The following is a 19,313-nucleotide window of genomic DNA, read 5'->3' as shown; positions in this document are numbered from 1 at the left end:
TAAATATTAGTTTGTCCATATTCTTCATGAATGGATGGTTGGGGATTAGAAGACACAAATAATTCAATCTTAAACTAAGCAAGGACTTGATCTTGACAATCCTACCAGAAGGAGTAACACTTCTTGTCATCCTTATTATTACTTGAATTTCAATAATTTATTTGCAAAATTCTTACAAATGCTAAGCAAATTATTGCAACTTTTTTCAGTTGTTAAAAGATATCTACTGAGTTATGCCCATTAATGGATTTTTCAATATATCTAATACAAGAAGGCAAAGTCATCAATATCCCCCGCAAAGGCAAAATACTCGTCATGATTATGTCTATGAGTTATGATTATGTCAAATATTTAGGTGTGTATATAGAAAAGTGGAAGGAGAGTATTGAAAGGTTTTTAAAGTTCTGCTCCAGAAAGGAGCACTATCACCAATTTCAGTCTATGTCAACTTGTTGCCATGTAAATGCCAAAAATATTTTATTCAGAAATCCAAAACTACCAAAAGGCACCAGTACACCACCAGATCTATGTATGTGCCAAGTTTGGTTAAGAAACATTGAACGGTTTTAGAGTTCAGCTCCGGAAAAGTGCACTACCACTAATTTCTGTTTTAGTCAAACTTGTTGCCATGGAAATGCCAAAAATATTTTATTCAGAATTCCAAAACTACCAAAAGGCACCAGTACACCACCAGATCTATCTATGTGCCAAGTTTGATGAAGAAATAGTGAACACTTTTAGAGTTCTGCTCCGGAAAAAAGCACTACCACTAATTTCATTCTAAGTCAAACTTGTTGCCATGGAAACGCCAAAAATGTTTTATTCAGAAATCCAAAACTACCAAAAGGCACCAGTACACCCACCAGATCTATCTATGTGCCAAGTTTGGGGAAGAAATATTGAATGGTTTTAGAGTTCTGCTCCGGAAAAGACAAATGTGCACGGACGGACGCACGCACGCACGCACGCACGCACGCACACACAGACGGAGGGGGATAATGAAAAAGAGATTGGAGTCTCTTGAGCAAATTTCTGAGTAGTCAGGAATGAGAAAACAGAATTAGAAATGAAACTGAGGAGAAAAGGATATAAAACCCAAAGGGACAGAACAAAAGTTACCTACCAATGATATTTCTAAGTTGCGTATCCAATACATCTGAAACAAGGAAGTGAATGAGTTTTAATCACAGAGATGCTATAGCTGTTTAACTAAAGTATATAGACCAATTAGACTATTTCCAAACCATGTTAAAGGGCATGTAGACATTGCAGCTTTTAGGGGAGAAAACCATCACAAAACCTGAATTAAAGATGGATATGGCATAAAATATGACATCACTTCCGGTCAATTAGTATTGAATTGTGGACTTAACTATCACTTCCGGTCTCTTGACGTCACTTCCGGTATTCAAAGTCATCAAAAGATTTGTTGCACAGACGCCTGAATTTCCGATTTGAAGGGAGACAACCTGTTTGTCATCCAAACTGTTGTCCAGTATGTCTGTGTGGGATAGTAGGGTAGTGTCCACTTACCTGTTTGTCATGACAACCATTGTCCAGTATGTCTGTGTGGGATAGTAGGGTAGTGAACACTTACCTGTTTGTCATGACAACTGTTGTCCAGTATGTCTGAGTGGGATAGTAGGGTAGTGTACACTTACCTGTTTGTCATGACAACCGTTGTCCAGTATGTTAGTGTGGGATAGTAGGGTAGTGTCCACTTACCTGTTTGTCATGACAACTGTTGTCCAGTATGTCTGTGTGGGATAGTAGGGTAGTGAACACTTACCTGTTTGTCATGACAACTGTTGTCCAGGATGTCTGTGGGATAGTAGGGTAGTGTACACTTACCTGTTTGTCAAGACAACTGTTGTCCAGTATGTCAGTGTGGGATAGTAGGGTAGTGTACACTTACCTGTTTGTCATGACAACCATTGTCCAGTATGTCTGTGTGGGATAGTAGGGTAGTGTCCACTTACCTGTTTGTCATGACAACCATTGTCCAGTATGTCTGTGTGGGATAGTAGGGTAGTGAACACTTACCTGGTTGTCATGACAACTGTTGTCCAGTATGTCTGAGTGGGATAGTAGGGTAGTGTACACTTACCTGTTTGTCATGACAACCGTTGTCCAGTATGTTAGTGTGGGATAGTAGGGTAGTGTCCACTTACCTGTTTGTCATGACAACCATTGTCCAGTATGTCTGTGTGGGATAGTAGGGTAGTGAACACTTACCTGTTTGTCATGACAACTGTTGTCCAGGATGTCTGTGGGATAGTAGGGTAGTGAACACTTACCTGTTTGTCATGACAACCGTTGTCCAGTATGTCTGTGTGGGATAGTAGGGTAGTGTACACTTACCTGTTTGTCATGACAACTGTTGTCCAGTATGTCTGTGTGGGATAGTAGGGTAGTGAACACTTACCTGGTTGTCATGACAACTGTTGTCCAGTATGTCTGAGTGGGATAGTAGGGTAGTGTACACTTACCTGTTTGTCATGACAACTGTTGTCCAGTATGTCAGTGTGGGATAGTAGGGTAGTGTACACTTACCTGTTTGTCATGACAACCGTTGTCCAGTATGTCAGTGTGGGATAGTAGGGTATTGTACACTTACCTGATTGTCATGACAACTGTTGTCCAGTATGTCAGTGTGGGATAGTAGGGTAGTGTACACTTACCTGTTTGTCATGACAACCATTGTCCAGTATGTCAGTGTGGGATAGTAGGGTAGTGTACACTTACCTGTTTGTCATGACAACCGTTGTCCAGTATGTCATTGTGGGATAGTAGGGTAGTGTACACTTACCTGTTTGTCATGACAACCATTGTCCAGTATGTCAGTGTGGGATAGTAGGGTAGTGTACACTTTTGTCTGTTTGTCATGACAACCGTTGTCCAGTATGTCATTGTGGGATAGTAGGGTAGTGTACACTTACCTGTTTGTCATGACAACCATTGTCCAGTATGTCAGTGTGGGATAGTAGGGTAGTGTCCACTTACCTGTTTGTCATGACAACTGTTGTCCAGTATGTCTGTGTGGGATAGTAGGGTAGTGAACACTTACCTGTTTGTCATGACAACTGTTGTCCAGGATGTCTGTGGGATAGTAGGGTAGTGTACACTTACCTGTTTGTCAAGACAACTGTTGTCCAGTATGTCAGTGTGGGATAGTAGGGTAGTGTACACTTACCTGTTTGTCATGACAACCATTGTCCAGTATGTCTGTGTGGGATAGTAGGGTAGTGTCCACTTACCTGTTTGTCATGACAACCATTGTCCAGTATGTCTGTGGGATAGTAGGGTAGTGAACACTTACCTGGTTGTCATGACAACTGTTGTCCAGTATGTCTGAGTGGGATAGTAGGGTAGTGTACACTTACCTGTTTGTCATGACAATACTGTTGTCCAGTATGTTAGTGTGGGATAGTAGGGTAGTGTCCACTTACCTGTTTGTCATGACAACCATTGTCCAGTATGTCTGTGTGGGATAGTAGGGTAGTGAACACTTACCTGTTTGTCATGACAACTGTTGTCCAGGATGTCTGTGGGATAGTAGGGTAGTGAACACTTACCTGTTTGTCATGACAACCGTTGTCCAGTATGTCTGTGTGGGATAGTAGGGTAGTGTACACTTACCTGTTTGTCATGACAACTGTTGTCCAGTATGTCTGTGTGGGATAGTAGGGTAGTGAACACTTACCTGGTTGTCATGACAACTGTTGTCCAGTATGTCTGAGTGGGATAGTAGGGTAGTGTACACTTACCTGTTTGTCATGACAACTGTTGTCCAGTATGTCAGTGTGGGATAGTAGGGTAGTGTACACTTACCTGTTTGTCATGACAACCGTTGTCCAGTATGTCAGTGTGGGATAGTAGGCATTGTACACTTACCTGATTGTCATGACAACTGTTGTCCAGTATGTCAGTGTGGGATAGTAGGGTAGTGTACACTTACCTGTTTGTCATGACAACCATTGTCCAGTATGTCAGTGTGGGATAGTAGGGTAGTGTACACTTACCTGTTTGTCATGACAACCGTTGTCCAGTATGTCATTGTGGGATAGTAGGGTAGTGTACACTTACCTGTTTGTCATGACAACCATTGTCCAGTATGTCAGTGTGGGATAGTAGGGTAGTGTACACTTACCTGTTTGTCATGACAACCGTTGTCCAGTATGTCATTGTGGGATAGTAGGGTAGTGTACACTTACCTGTTTGTCATGACAACCATTGTCCAGTATGTCAGTGTGGGATAGTAGGGTAGTGTACACTTACCTGTTTGTCATGACAACTGTTGTCCAGTATGTCAGTGTGGGATAGTAGGGTATTGTACACTTACCTGATTGTCATGACAACTGTTGTCCAGTATGTCAGTGTGGGATAGTAGGGTAGTGTACACTTACCTGTTTGTCATGACAACCGTTGTCCAGTATGTCAGTGTGGGATAGTAGGGTATTGTACACTTACCTGATTGTCATGACAACTGTTGTCCAGTATGTCAGTGTGGGATAGTAGGGTAGTGTACACTTACCTGTTTGTCATGACAACCGTTGTCCAGTATGTCAGTGTGGGATAGTAGGGTATTGTACACTTACCTGATTGTCATGACAACTGTTGTCCAGTATGTGTTTCAGAGTGAGTTAGTTATGTTATCCAGTTGTCTCCTGTTTGTTAACACACTGAACTACCTTTTGCCCAACATAAGTGATTATTTAATGACCTCAAAGGAACAAAACATTTATGAAATACAAAGCTATGAATAGTTTAGGTTTCAGTTTATTTCTCAAAATACCAATATCACCTTACTTTGAACTGACTTGATAGTAACTCCAGAGTTGTTGTCTAGTTTGCACAAATTGACTGTTGGATTTCTGCCTGTGGAGTTGAACAGTGCAGCTGAAAGGAGAATGTTATGATCTCAAATAATACTGTATGTTAGTGTACAATCAGGACAATTTTACTGATGAGGATATAAGCATGTGCTGAATTGAAATTGAAGCAAGTGTGCACTGCAGGCTTTCCAATGATAAATGGAATACTGCTAACTTTATAAGTTACACAGCATCTTTATTTCCATTCAGATATGACAAGAACAAACCCTCTTTTAGCCAGGGCAGTGTCGAATGCATTGAATGTTCCATGCCAAGCAAAGACACACTGACAAATGTACATGCTGCTATACATACAGATATGTGAGAGATATAGAGAGCCAATTAAAAATGCTTCTTTATGTGCTAAATGGTGGTGTCTCAAACTGAAAGGACAAAAAAATATGTGCAATCAAACTTTAGGTCAAAAATAGGCACACCAGCTTTTACATTGTTTCATCACATTAAAAACTCTAAAGGCAAAGCAAAAAATATAAACTTAACTCATTTTCACTGAAGTGCTACATGAACTAAATATGCATTAATGAAACCATCAATATTAAATTTTTAGAGTAAAATTAATATTTTATACTTATCCTGACTCATGCTTATTGCTTGTCTTCTTCTTCTTGCGAACATAGTGGAACACGTGTATCTCCCAATTGAAGTTCCCTTCAATTAAAAAATCACTAATTAGTACTCACCACGAGTTACCTCCCTTCCACAAGCGCGGGAACGAGGGCGCCACCTCCACCCATGTGCCTCACTCTCTCCTTTTGTTTCGAGCCCGACACTTTATTTTTCCGAAGAAATCCAAAGTGTTAAGTGGGGAGGACGGGAGGGCTTACCTCATGAGTCAGGATAAGTATAAAATATTAATTTTACTCTAAAGATTTCATATTTTTCCTTATCCTGACTCATGCTTATTGCTTGTAGAATCCTACGGAAAAGGAGGTGGGAATATATATACTTTGGATTTTAATAATTAGTGATTTGAACTGTGATGATTGTAATAACCCTATGGGAACTTCATAAAGGCACTGAACTGATGAATTCCCTGCTGTTTAACTTATCAGCTGCCATATAAAAGGTTATTACAATTTATTGAATATGATAAAGTATATATGCAACATTAATGTAAGCTGAAGCTAATAACGTGATAATATAAACTTCTGTGAGTTTATAGAGGATACTTTTATAAATTAACCAAAGTATTAAGCTTAAGATATGCATATATTTAAGCTATAATAGTATATAGTACAGTGCTTAAGATATAATTATAACTTAAGCTGTATAATAGTAACCAACTCCTTAGAGTTTGTTAGCTAATACATTTATGCATATGACCATATGACTGAGCTTAAGGATTGATGAAACTTAAGCTGAACATATATATAGTAGCAAAACTCCTAGGAGTTGTAAGCTTATATATAGTATGATATAAAAACCATAGTACTGAGCTTAAGATAATAAATTAAACTTAAGCAAAATATATAGATAGCATGTAGCTATTAGTACTGTTATCAGATAAGTATAAAATCTGTAAGATAGACTTATCTTCTCCGTGGAACTGTCAACTGTTGAGCGAGGACCATGGGACCGAAATGGTGGATACCTGAGACGTCCTCGGTGGTGATATCTCTCAGATAGTGGTTGGCAAACACCATATCGGATCTCCAGAAACATCCCTCCATTATGGTATTCAACGAGCAATTCCCATGTAGAGCGAGAGTTGAGGCTAGCGCTCTAATTTCGTGAGGATTAGAAGCTCTTGGAGGGTCGAGTCCTGCAGCCTTGTAGGCACGTAGTATGACAGTTCTGATCCAGATAGAGATCGTAGTACGTGAGACTTCCGTCTGCGTAGCTGTAGATATAGGGATAAATAATCTCTTGAATTTCCCTCTGCTCTGTTTGGATCGTTGGAGATATATTTTCAGTGCCCTCACTGGGCATAGTGATAGATCCATCGTATCATGCGGTCCAAGTATGGATGAGAGAGCTGGGACGTGGAATAATCTGTCTGGTTGACCTGGCAGTTGGTTTTTCCCTATAAAATCCCAGCGAAGTTCCAGATGAGCGATGTTATGAATATCATCAAAGCGTGTTCTCTCGTAATCCAATGCGCGAATCTCTGACATCCTGGCGGCCGTAGCTAGTGCTAACAGGAATAAGGTTTTGTGGGTCAGTGATTCAAACAATGTAGATAGCAATGGTTCATAAGCCTCACTAGTGAGGTGTTGGAGCACTATATTTAGATCCCAGGCTGGAGCGTGAAACTTCCGTTTCTGATCCTCCAATCGGAACGCTCGTAACAAAGCGAGTAACTCTGGTGTTTTTGTTAACTTGACGCCCGTTCGCATAGTTATGACAGAACTTATGGCTGCAAGATAAGTGGACAAGGTTGAGCCTTTTAGATTCTTAGTTTGCCGTAGATAACATAAGAAATCTGCCACTTGAGGATGTGTAGCATATCTGGCTGTAAATCCTTTCTTAGCAGCGTAATTGACAAAACTGTGCCATTTGTCATCGTACAAGTTACGAGTTGAGTTACGTAGTGCAAGCGTGACCGCTTTAGCCGCTCTGGCAGAATAACCTCTCTTATTCAGACATGCCTTGATACAATCCATACGTGAAGTTGGAATGCTTCTGGTGTTTCGTGCACTTGTTTGGTGTGCGGATGTATCAATAGATTGGCGCGTTGTGGGAGCTGAAGAATTGGTTTTCCCATTACTTGAATGAGATCTGGAAACCAAGTTCTTGCTGGCCAGTAGGGCGCGACTAAAATCAGATGGAGGCTCTGCGTTTGACTGATTTTCTGTAAGGCTTGTGGGATCATTGCTGGAGGCGGGAAAGCGTACGCGTTGAGTCTCTCCCACGAAATACTTAGTGTGTCCGTTGCCCATGCTAGTGGGTCTGGCACTGGCGACACGAATGTTGTCAGTTGCTTGTTGAATCAAGTGGCGAATAGGTCTATCAGTGGAGATCCTATTTCCATGATTATTTGATTGAATATCTCTGTGTGGAGCATCCATTCTGTCGGCGACGGTTGGTGTGGCCGAGAGAGAGCGTCTGCTAATACATTCTTTGCTCCTGGAATGTGGCAAGCTCTGACGTGTATGTTTAGATTGTCGATTAAATCAAACAGTCTGAAACATTGAGTCAGTAGGTTCTGTGACCTTGTTGAACCTTGTTTGTTCACATAAAACGCCACTGTTGAATTGTCTGTGTGAACCATCAACTGAGCGTTCTGTAGTCTGTTGCTCCAGTGACTTATGGCGTTTATGACTGCTTGCATTTCTAGCAGATTTATGTGACATTTGCTCTCTTGATTGCTCCATAGGTCTGACGCTGTCCTGCCAGCAAGGTGGGCTCCCCAACCTTGTAGTGACGCGTCTATGTAGAGATGTGTGTCCGGCTCTACTAAGGAGACGCCTGCGCAAACATTCAATCTCTTGGTCCACCAGAGTAGATGTGGTTTGACATAATCTGGTAAACTGAATGGTAGAGGGTCCTCGAGATGAGCATTGATGAGGACTTGTAACTGACGTAATTGAAGCCTGCCTCTGACTGTCAAGTCTTGAGCTGATGTGAGTAGTCCCAATAGGCTCTGCCACTGTCGTAGTGGTAACGGAGAGAGTAGGGCTTCAGGAATAAGTTGTTGGATCTTGATCCATCTGTCATCCGGGACTACAATACGATTCTGAGCTGTTAGAAATCGTATACCTAGAAATTGCAGATCTTGCGTTGGTTCTAGGTCCGACTTGAGTAGATTTACTAACCATCCTAATTGTGTTAGTAGCTTGATTATAAAGTTCAGCTGTAGTCTGAGATGCTGTGGATCTGGATCCACTTGTATACCGTCGTCTAGGTAAAAAGCGCTGCAAAGACCTTGACGATGTAGGTAGGAGACAATAGGCTTGGTCACTCTTGTGAATACCATTGGTAATGTTTCCTGTCTAGGATAAATCTTAGATATTTCCTTGAGTTGGGATGAATCGGAATGTGTCGATATGCGTCTTGCAAATCTATGCTGGCCATGTAATCTTTGGGACGAATTAAATGCCAAAGTTGCAGTAAGTGTATCATGCGAAACGTTGGTGGTTTGCATAGATATTCTCTGTTGAAGATGCTCATGTTGTATATGAGACGAAACTTCTCCTTGGGAATTTTTCTTCAGCACTAGGAAAACTGGGGAGTAGAAACCTGGTACGATGTTTTGTTGATCCAGAACTTCTAAGGCCTGTTTGTTTAGTAGAGTAAGTACTGTTTCTCTTAACATAGGTAGTTGTGCCGGTTGAACGTTGAACCCTGGGGGGTTGACTGTTAACGGAGGCTTGGCCTTGAGTTGTATTAGATATCCGTGCTGTAGGATGTTGGATACATATGGATCTTGTAGTATTCCCCAGTTTTCCCAGTGTAGCTGAAGGCGTCCACCCACTTGAGACGGTTGTACTGGAACGGCTGGGGGTGGAAGACTCCAGTCGTTCCGAACCTGAATTTCATCGTCTAAATCCACGGGCACCTCTGGATGATCTGCCTCTAGCTGATCCTCCCCTAAATTTGTTGTATGGGCGACGAAAAGAATCCTTGGGATCTTTAGCTGCAGCTTATTTCTTGTCCCGTGCTTTCTGTAGCCCCGAAAACTTAGACTTGCCCAAGTATCTCTGTGTTGACTGTTTAATGACGTTCGCTAAGGTATCCATGGATCTGATCATTAGAACCTCTCTTGAGTCTTTAGAAACTTCTGTGGAGACCTTGTCTATGTTGCCACCAAACAGTAAGGGCGATGACCATGGAGCTGTGTATAGAGATTCTGTAAATTGCTTATCCCAAGAGCAGGAGGCTAGTAAGCCTTGCCGACGAGCCATGGTAGTAGTTTCAGTAAGCGCTGATAGGTGCTCTGTAAGAAATTGGTGGTCTCTTTTCTGCATGAGTAGAGCTGAGTAGATCATTCTATCTTCCTCCTCTGTAGAATTCTTGAACTTGGTGATGAGAGTTTCATTAATCGTTCTAGATCTATTCAATCCAAAGAACATCCTCCTGGCGATGGTATCTAGTTGAGCGAATTTGCAATCGTCTACTTTGTAACTTCTGGACTTGGCATCGCTGATTAATTTAAAGTTGTCATCAATATCCTGGGCCTTGAAAAAGGGGTCCATATTGTGTCCAGCAAATTTCTTGGCATTGAAGACCGGGAAATGTGTAGATTGGGGACTTTTGAAGATTTGGAACAGGCTGTATCCAAATTTGCTGGTACCGCTGCAATCGGATCAATAGGAGGTAAGGTGATATTGTCTACATCATCATCCTTCATTAGGTAAGTCTGAGTTGAATTCTCGTTCTTCGACGGGGAAGCAAGTTGTAACTCATTCACCATCCAGTATCTATTCTCAAAATGATACCTTCTTCCTCTGATGTAGGGTCACATGTCGGAGTCCTAGATCTGTAGGAAGATATATGAGAGGACTGTGGTGAACGGACTGACGAGTGGCTAGTGTAAGGAGACCTTGGAGGAGACATCCTCGGCGAACGCTGGGGACTTCGCAAAGCTCTTCTAAATCTTCGAATGTATCGAGTCAGTGTCCTAATCGACATATGAGCGCTTGCTTCGCGAACGACATCTGTGTTCTACAGGGTGTCGGCTCGGCGAAGCACTCCTTCTCCGCGATGTCCCTCGCAACTGGATAGGCTCTAGCTCCGTCGCGGAGGCGGCCTGGGACTTCCTTTGCAAAGTGATCGCTACGGGCTGGGTTGCCCTTCGTGGAGGCACGTTTGTGGGCTCTGGGGCCCTACGCGAAGCCAAGGTGGGCTCTGGGGCCCTGTATGACTTATTAAGTGTTGGGCTCTGGGGCCCGTGGCTCTGGGGCCTCTGTAAACCGTAACGGTCCTCCATCAGTCTCATGATTTGGTTAACCAGGTCGTCTGGGACGGTCTGCGCTGGCGTTGAGGGTGGCCTCTCTGTGAAAGTGACGGGACCCTCAATCGTAAACTCAGGCGTCAGCGTAGGCATCTCTGGTTGCGTGTTTATCTGCGCTGTAGTGACGGTAGCAGATACTGGACGTTTCTTATGACGTACATCTGGAATGATAATCGGAATGTCATCATCATATAAACATAATTCTGAGACAGGTAGAATATCGGAGGCAAAATTATTTGTAGTTTTCGTAGATTTCCCTTTTGACGAAGCTGTGGACCTGGGGGTTCGAAGCGTACGTTGAGATGATGTGGACGCTTTCCTAGTCTTAGACTGTGAAGACGGAATGTCTTGAGATGCAGGTCGCTTCTTGGACATAGCGGACTGCGTCCCACGCTTATCCCCCGAGGGAAACTCCGGCATGCCACCAGCCGGTGGCGGGTCGTCCATCAACAGTTGACAGGGTATAATAGCTTCCAATCTATTAGCCATGACTGAAGATTGTTTGCGAGATTTATCTGCCTTCCGTCTCAAAACGGAACATAAATATTTATCAAAGGCAGAAATTGGTAAATTAATACATAATTTACAACGAGAAATAATAGAACATGGAGTAATGCAACTAGGGCATTTTAAATGTGGATCGGTAGCGGAATAACGTAGTTTACAACCTGTGTCGATTCTCATTAACGTAAACTGCTGAACAAACACGGCGAACCGTGAATAAAACAGCAGAAACACGACTAATAATCAATGCAAGTTGAATAAGGATACTAGTTACACCTCTATAACTGAATATAAGAGGTACTAAACTAAATATAAATAAAGGATATAGTGTGTTGGGAGACACAGGCGCTCTCACGTCCAGCTCACTGGGCGAAGAAGGAGAGAGTGAGGCACATGGGTGGAGGTGGCGCCCTCGTTCCCGCGCTTGTGGAAGGGAGGTAACTCGTGGTGAGTACTAATTAGTGATTTTTTTAATTGAAGGGAACTTCAATTGGGAGATACACGTGTTCCACTATGTTCGCAAGAAGAAGAAGACAAGCAATAAGCATGAGTCAGGATAAGGAAAAATATATGCTTTTACCTGTTGCACATAGTTGTGCATTTAAATTGCCAGTTTCATGGCTTCCATCTACACTCTGAAGAGAAGAGCCAATCCTTGAAGGAAAATCATCTTGAGCACTTCCATGGAGCGGCAACGTCTCTTCAGTTAGCCTTGAAATTTGTGGCGGAGGAATAGGAGCTTGTGTGACATCCCGAGAACTTGGAGCATCAGCAGGACTTTGTGTTGGAGCAAGAGGAGGACTTTCTGTCGGAGCATCAGTAGCACCTTGTGTTAGAGCAAGAGGAGGACTTTGTGTCAGAGCATCAGCAGGACCTTGTATTGGAACATCAGTAGGACCTTGTGTTGGAGCAAGAGGAGGACCTTGTGTTGGAGCAAAAGAAGGACTTTGTGTCGGAGCATCAGCAGGACCTTGTGTTGTAGCAGGAGGAGGACTTTGTGTTGGAGCATCAGCAGGACCTTGTATTGGAGCATCAGTAGGACCTTGTATTGGAGCATCAGTAGGACCTTGTATTGGAGCATCAGTAGGACCTTGTATTGGAGCATCAGTAGGAGCTTGTATTGGAGCATCAGTAGGACCTTGTATTGGAGCATCAGTAGGACCTTGTATTGGAGCATCAGTAGGAGCTTGTATTGGAGCATCAGTAGGACCTTGTGTTGGAGCAAGAGGAGGACTTTGTGTCAGAGCATCAGCAGGACTTTGTATTGGAACATCAGTAGGACCCTGTATTGGAGCATCAGCAGGACCTTGTGTTGGAACATCAGTAAGATGTTGTGTTGGAACATCAGTAGGATCTTGTATTGGAGCATCAGTAGGACCTTGTATCGGAGCATCAGTAGGACCTTGTATTGGAGCATCAGTAGGACCTTGTATTGGAGCATCAGTAGGACCTTGTATTGGAGCATCAGTAGGACCTTGTATTGGAGCATCAGTAGGACCTTGTGTTGGAGCAAGAGGAGGACTTTGTGTCAGAGCATCAGCAGGACTTTGTATTGGAACATCAGCAGGACTTTGTATTGGAACATCAGCAGGACCTTGTGTTGGAACATCAGCAAGACCTTGTACTGGAGCATCAGCAGGATCTTGTGTTGGAACATCAGTAGGATGTTGTGTTGGAACATCAGTAAGACCTTGTATCGGAGCATCAGCAGGATCTTGTGTTGGAACATCAGTAGGATGTTGTGTTGGAACATCAGTAAGATGTTGTGTTGGAACATCAGTAGGATTTTGTGTTGGAGCATCAGAAGCAGGACATTGTGTTGGAGAATCAGTAAGACTTTGCTTTTCGGAATCAGAATCCAGAGAATCATCCCCTGACTCATAAGAACAGTAGAAATCCCAATCAGAGTCATCTGGATCCATTTTGAAATGTCACTTATTCATCAGTAGATGTAACTGCAAATAACAGTTGTTGTTGCCGACACTATCGATCACCTAAAAATATATTCAACACACAGATATAGTGTTAATTATAGCAGATATACTCTAACAGTGTGAAAGATATATACTACCCATCAAAAGTTTCGACTCACTAGTGTAAATGTAGCCACTAACTTCTGTCAACTGTTCAAACTAGATTTTGCTAAATATTCCACAGTTTAAAGTGAGTGAGTGAGTTCGTTCAGTTTTACGCCACACTCAGCAATATTCCAGCTATATAGCGGTGGTCTGTAAATAATCGAGTCTGGACCAGACAATCCTGTCATCAACAGCATGAGCATCGATCTGCGCAATTGGGAACTGATGGCATGTGTAAACCAAGTAAGCGAGCCTGACCACCCGATCCCGTTAGTCGCCTCTTACGACAAGCATAGTCGCCTTTTGTGGCAAGCATGGGTTGCTGAACACCTATTCTACCCCAGATCTTCATGGGTCCACACTGTTTAAAGGTACTGTTTACACATGAACTGATGCATTGTAAAACATATTCGTAACGTTGGAAACATTATTGTCATGAGTTCAACAAGAGTCATCAGAAGATGACAAATCCCCCCGGCCCCCATAAATTTGAAAGAACAAATCAACTGACAGTTACTTTAAGTCCAACTGTTTGTTTTGGACTAGGTCCAAATTGTTTCCATGGAAATCATGAAAAATAAAATGCCAAAAATCTGCAAATAGCAAAAGGCACCACTTTAGGTTCTGTTTGATATATCTACCAAGTCTTGCAGAAAGATATTGAACAGTTTCCGAGTTGTGCTCCGGAAACAAAGGTCACCCCTCTCTCTTGAGACTATGTCCGAAACGTTTCCATGGAAACCGGGAAAAATAAAAATGCCTGTAAATAGCAAAAGGCACCACTTTGGAATCTGCCTCACATATCTGCCAAGTTTTGCTGAAAGATATTTAGAAGTTTTCGAGTTGTGCTCCGGAAATGAAATTCACCCCTCCCTTTTGAGATTAAGCTCAACACGTTTCCATGGAAACCAAGAAAAATTAAAATGACAAAAATCTGCAAACAGCAAAAGGCACCACTTGCTTGATTAACTAACAAGTCTTGAAGAAAGATATTGAACGTTTTTCGAGTTGTGCTCCGGAAACGAAGGTCACCCCTCCCTTTTGAGACTAAGTCCAAAACGTTTCCAGGGAAACCAAGAAAAAAAATGCCAAAAATCTGCAAATACCATAAGGCACCATTATAGATTCTGTTTGATACGACTACCAATTATTGCTGAAATATACTGATCGGTTTTCGGGTGGTGCTCCAGGAATGAAGGCCATCTCTCCCTTTTGAGACTAAGTCCGAATCCTTTCCATGGAAACCAAAAAAAAATAACATCTTCTTGTCATCACAAGATGACATATCCCCCATATTTGAAAGAACAAATCATCTGACAGTTACTTAAAGTCCAGTTTGACTTTTTTTTAAAACTAAGTCCAAAGCATTTCAATGGAAATCATGAGAAATATAAATGCCAAAAATCTGTAAATAGCAAAAGGCACCATTTCAACATTTGCCTAATATATCTGCCAAGTTCTGTTGAAAGATACAGAACGCTTTTTGAGTTGTGTACCGGAGATGAAGCCCACCCCTCCCTTTAGGGACTAAGTTCCAATCGTTTCCATGGAAACCGAGAAAATAATAAATCACAAAAACCTGCAAATAGCAAAAGGCACCACTTTGGGATCTGCCTCACATATCTGCCAAGTTTTGCTGAAAGATATTAAGAAGTTTTCCAGCTCCGGAAATGAAACCCACCTCTCCCTTTTGGGACTAGGTCTGAATCGTTTCCATGGAAATCGGGAAAATAATAACTTACAAAAACCTGCAAATGGCAAATGGCACCACTTCAAGATCTGTCTCATATATCTGCCAAGTTCTGCTGTATGATATGGAACGGTTTTCGAGTTGGGAGGAGGGAAATCCCTTGGGGCTAAAGCTAATGGATGATTTAGAGAAGAGGAAGTTGATTTTAGAGTATTATAACAAGGACATCAGATCAGCTAAAGTGATTTCAAGTAGAACAGGCATGCCTTTGTCCACTGTTTATCGTGTTTTGAAAAATATTGCAAATGGATATGGCATTGAGCACCAGGGAGGCGCAGGTAGGCCCAAAAAATTGACAGTCGGTGACAGGAGGCGGCTTGGTATTCTTGTTTCTAAAAACAAACAAAGGAGTTTAGAAAACTTATGGCTGGATATGATTGATAGAGGAACTGAGGCTGTCTGTAAGGAGACAGTTAGAACTGAGCTGCATGCAAAGGGTTGGCAGAAAGTTGAGGAATTACATCACCGATCATGAAACCTGAACAAAAGGAGCAAAGGTTGAACTGGTGCTTACAGCATAGAAATCTTAACTGGGACAATGTGATTTTCTCAGATGAAAGTTCTGTGTGGCTGTTTCCTAATACACTGAAATTCTGGACCAAACAAACTGAAAAACCTTTGTATCAGTGCCCAAAGTACAGTCCGAAATTTAACGTGTGGGGTGGCATATCTGTGTTAGGGGCAATGCCCCTCTGTGTATTTGAAAGGAATATGAACTGTGAGCAGTACACAGATATTCTCGAGGGACATTTACTTCCATCTGCTCACGTGTTCTATGGAAATTTTGGATTTTCCAGAAGGACAGCGACCCAAAACATCGTTCATAGCATTCACAGGCCTGGTTTCGGACCCAAAATATGACATTATTAGATTGGCCAAGCTATAGCCCTGACCTAAATCCAGTAGAAAATGTTTGGGGGCTTATAGAGGAAAGTGTCACTGTCAATAAGAAAAATCTGACAAATATTGCTGAAATGAAAGAAGAGGTGGTCCGATATTGGGACAGCATGGACCACGACTTTCAAACTTCTTTGATCAGTAGTATGCCCCGCTGCATTGCTGCCCGTGGTGACTTGACAAAATACTAACTGTTCACCTGTCTTGGAATCTGGAGTTATGTTCTGCTAATATTCACAGTTAATACATGAGTAATGAGTGCCAAAAAAAATTATTTTACAATCTTTAAATTCTCAATAATTTCTGGTTGTACTGTATAATAGTGCTTACTGTAGCTTGCATCTGTACAAAGCAAACCAAAACTGGCGATACGTATCTACATCATACTCTGAACAGATTTTGTTATTTGGTGCATGTTAAAAATAACACCACTCTAAGGCCAGCAAAGTTTCTGTATCCCCGACAGTTTGATCAACAAGCTCTTGTCCTTTAAGTGTATTTTTTCCTGTGGTACCAAATGATATTCTTAGATCCATGAAAATGAGCTTTGAAATAAATTGAATCCGAGTAAGATCACGTAACTCATATTTATAAATCCTACACTGGCATCCTAGTGAACATTTAGCTCTTCTGAAAAAATTCTCACAGGCTATCCTTTGCAGTAAAAGTGCACATATTATTATGTTTTACAGATTTAAGATAGTATGCAGCAGGGAGGGTTCGGGTGATCCTGGCCAAGATATTCTTGGTCGGGTTCTGTGCCTTCCCCTGGGGCAAGTCCCATCTCCAGTGTGGTTGGTGTCACTACCGGAGGAAGGCTGACTGGGCTGCGGAAGTGAATTTAAACTTTCCTTTTGGCCGTCTGTAACCCAGTGAAAAACTAGCTTCGGGGGGTCAGCCCTAACTGGGTGATGCACGTTTGGTTCAGGGAATATAATTTGCACATATTATTATTATTATTATGTTTTACAGATTAAAGATGAAAATGTAGCAGAGAGGGTTCCGGTGATCCTGGAACAGTCAGACTGGTAAGGCTCAGTCATCAGCTCAGGGCCCTCGCCCCTCTACACGCAGCCCAGACAGCGAATGGGACTTCACCCAGGAAACGCTGCCTAGTCGAACCCACCAAGAATTTTCCGGGGAATATGAAGGCTCCCCAACACTGCAGCCTTCTGCATTACCCAGAGTGTCAGAAGGGCTGTGCTCCTGGTGGAGAACCTGGGCACTCTCCTCATCTGCACCAAGAGATCAGGAGGTACCAAACCAAGGGCACCAAGAACAATGGGGAGCCTGACAACAGTGTACTTGGGATGCAAGCGAAACATTTTCAAAGGCAAGATTTTTCCTGAATCTTGCCAATCACCTTACTGTCAAAAGGGACAAAAAATTCAATGATATAAATAAATTCATCGGCTTTATCAAATAGGACAAGATCAGGCTTGGTGGCAGGAATTCTTCTGAGGCTGTATACGGGCCTATTCCACAGAAATTTGAAAGCATCATTTTCGATGACTCCCTGGACATGTTCAGGGTCGTACCATGGATGGACCTCGGAGCCATAGCTACAGGCATGGCGGAGACAGTAGTAAAAGCAACGAGCCATGCCACCATGTCGTTTAAGATACTAGTATGCTGTTTGTGCCAAGGAAGGGCATCCACTAACAAGGTCTTGGACAGTCTCTAAGAATTCATTGCAAAGTCAACATTTCATTTTAACATTTAGGCGATTACGAGTGGGAAGTGACTGGTCCTGAGCAGCAAAAAGAAAGCCCTCAGTTTCAAATTTAAGGCCAGCCGACTTCTACCAGGCAAAGGAATCAGTGGGATTGCTATTCTGTTCCACATACTGCATGTACACATGATGCAATGGTTTCTCAGAAAGCTTCTCCACAAATGACCGACTCTGGGCAGACTTGGTGAAGGACTTCATCTGGCTTACTCCCATCGATGTACCGTCCAGCAGTACATCGCTATCACCAAAATCAACCTCAAATTTCAGATTCTGTTCAACAACCTTGGCACGCTTGAAAAAGCTGTGGAATTCCATGCTTTCATCATGAGTCTTGACATGCATCACCAGATGATCATCCGATAAATAAATATGTGCAAAAGTACACAATAAAGTTCTATCATGAAGAGCTTCCATGTTAATCAAACCCCGACCTCCAGAATTGATTGGCATATATACTGAGTCAAAAAAAAAGAAACTTCACATTCTTTCTTCAGGGCACTTTAAAAGAACAAGAGATGGTAAGATGGTTAAATTGTTATTATTTCATTGCTGAGATCTGTGTGATGTACTCAATACACTGACAGTGCCATAATCAGTTCCATTAGGCTACACCACCTTTCCTAAACACGGGTATACAGAATGTCAAGTCACAAGAATAAAATGCGAAATTTCTCAGTTCAATATCGTGTATGGCCGCGCCGCGCATTTACCAATGCCAAACACCGTCCTCTCACCGACTGCCTGATGCTTGTGAACATGTGGTTGGGGATTCTGCACCATTGCTCTTGCAAGGCAGCGCCAAGTTCCTGCAAATTCTGAAGTTGGTTCCTAAGACCACGAAGCCTTCTCCCAAGTGCATCCCAAACGTGCTCTATTGGATTAAGGTCAGGGGACCTCGATGGCCAGTCCATGACGTTGATTCCAGCGTTTTGAAGGAAAAATTTTGTGTCAACATCGCGGTATGCGGCCGAGATTTTCATGCTGGAACTGTAGACCTGGGCCATGAGCCGCCACGAAAGGAAAAAGTTCAGGGGTGAGCACCTGGTCGCGGTAAGCAGCAGCTGTGAGGTTTCCACGGATGACCAGAAGTCGGGAACGGTTGTTCCCACAGACAGCACCCCACACCATGCAACTTCCGCCCCCGAATCTGTCGACTTCCTGTACACAACATTGGGCATACCGTTCACGACGTCACCTCCATACCCTATGTCTGCCGTCCACGAATCTGAGGGTAAACCTGGATTCATCGCTAAAGACGACTCGATTCCAGTCTCTCTGGGTCCATCGGAGGTGGCGTTGGGCCCACAGCAGACGTTGACGTTGATGAAACGGCGTCAATAGGGGCCCACGATATGGACGTCGCGAATGGAGATTGGCAGCCCGAAACCGATTTCGAATGTTTTTTTGAGGACAGTCGACCTCTTAACATCTCTGCCCTGGTTCGTGTAGCCAGCAGAAATCTGTCACGTAGGTGACGTAGGACAATTTGACGGACTTCTGCTCGTGACGTCACACGTGGACGACCTGACCTTGGGCGATCAGAAGTGGTGTCAGTTTGTTGTAG

General features: G+C 42.7%; 1 protein-coding gene across 4 annotated transcripts in view; it reads right to left on the bottom strand.

Annotated features, from left to right (window-relative positions):
* LOC124258520 (skin secretory protein xP2-like) overlaps positions 1-19,313 on the bottom strand; it is a 44,649-nt gene that overhangs the window by 18,194 nt on the left and 7,142 nt on the right. For all 4 annotated transcript variants that reach the window (XM_046692595.1, XM_046692593.1, XM_046692594.1 and 1 more), the window contains exons 2-4: positions 11,873-13,286; positions 4,810-4,899; positions 1,124-1,156 (exon numbers count right to left, since the gene is read on the bottom strand). In XM_046692595.1, the coding sequence (XP_046548551.1) occupies positions 1,124-1,156; positions 4,810-4,899; positions 11,873-13,214 (1,465 nt within the window). In that variant the 5' untranslated portion in view covers positions 13,215-13,286. The remainder of the gene's footprint in view (positions 1-1,123; positions 1,157-4,809; positions 4,900-11,872; positions 13,287-19,313) is intronic.

This window comes from Haliotis rubra, unplaced genomic scaffold (genome assembly GCF_003918875.1).
Source record: "Haliotis rubra isolate DU_JTF1 unplaced genomic scaffold, ASM391887v1 Scf696, whole genome shotgun sequence".
Classification (NCBI taxonomy): Eukaryota; Metazoa; Mollusca; class Gastropoda; order Lepetellida; family Haliotidae; genus Haliotis; species Haliotis rubra.
Note: the sequence above shows the minus strand (reverse complement) of the source record. Positions and strands in the feature narration are given on the sequence as shown.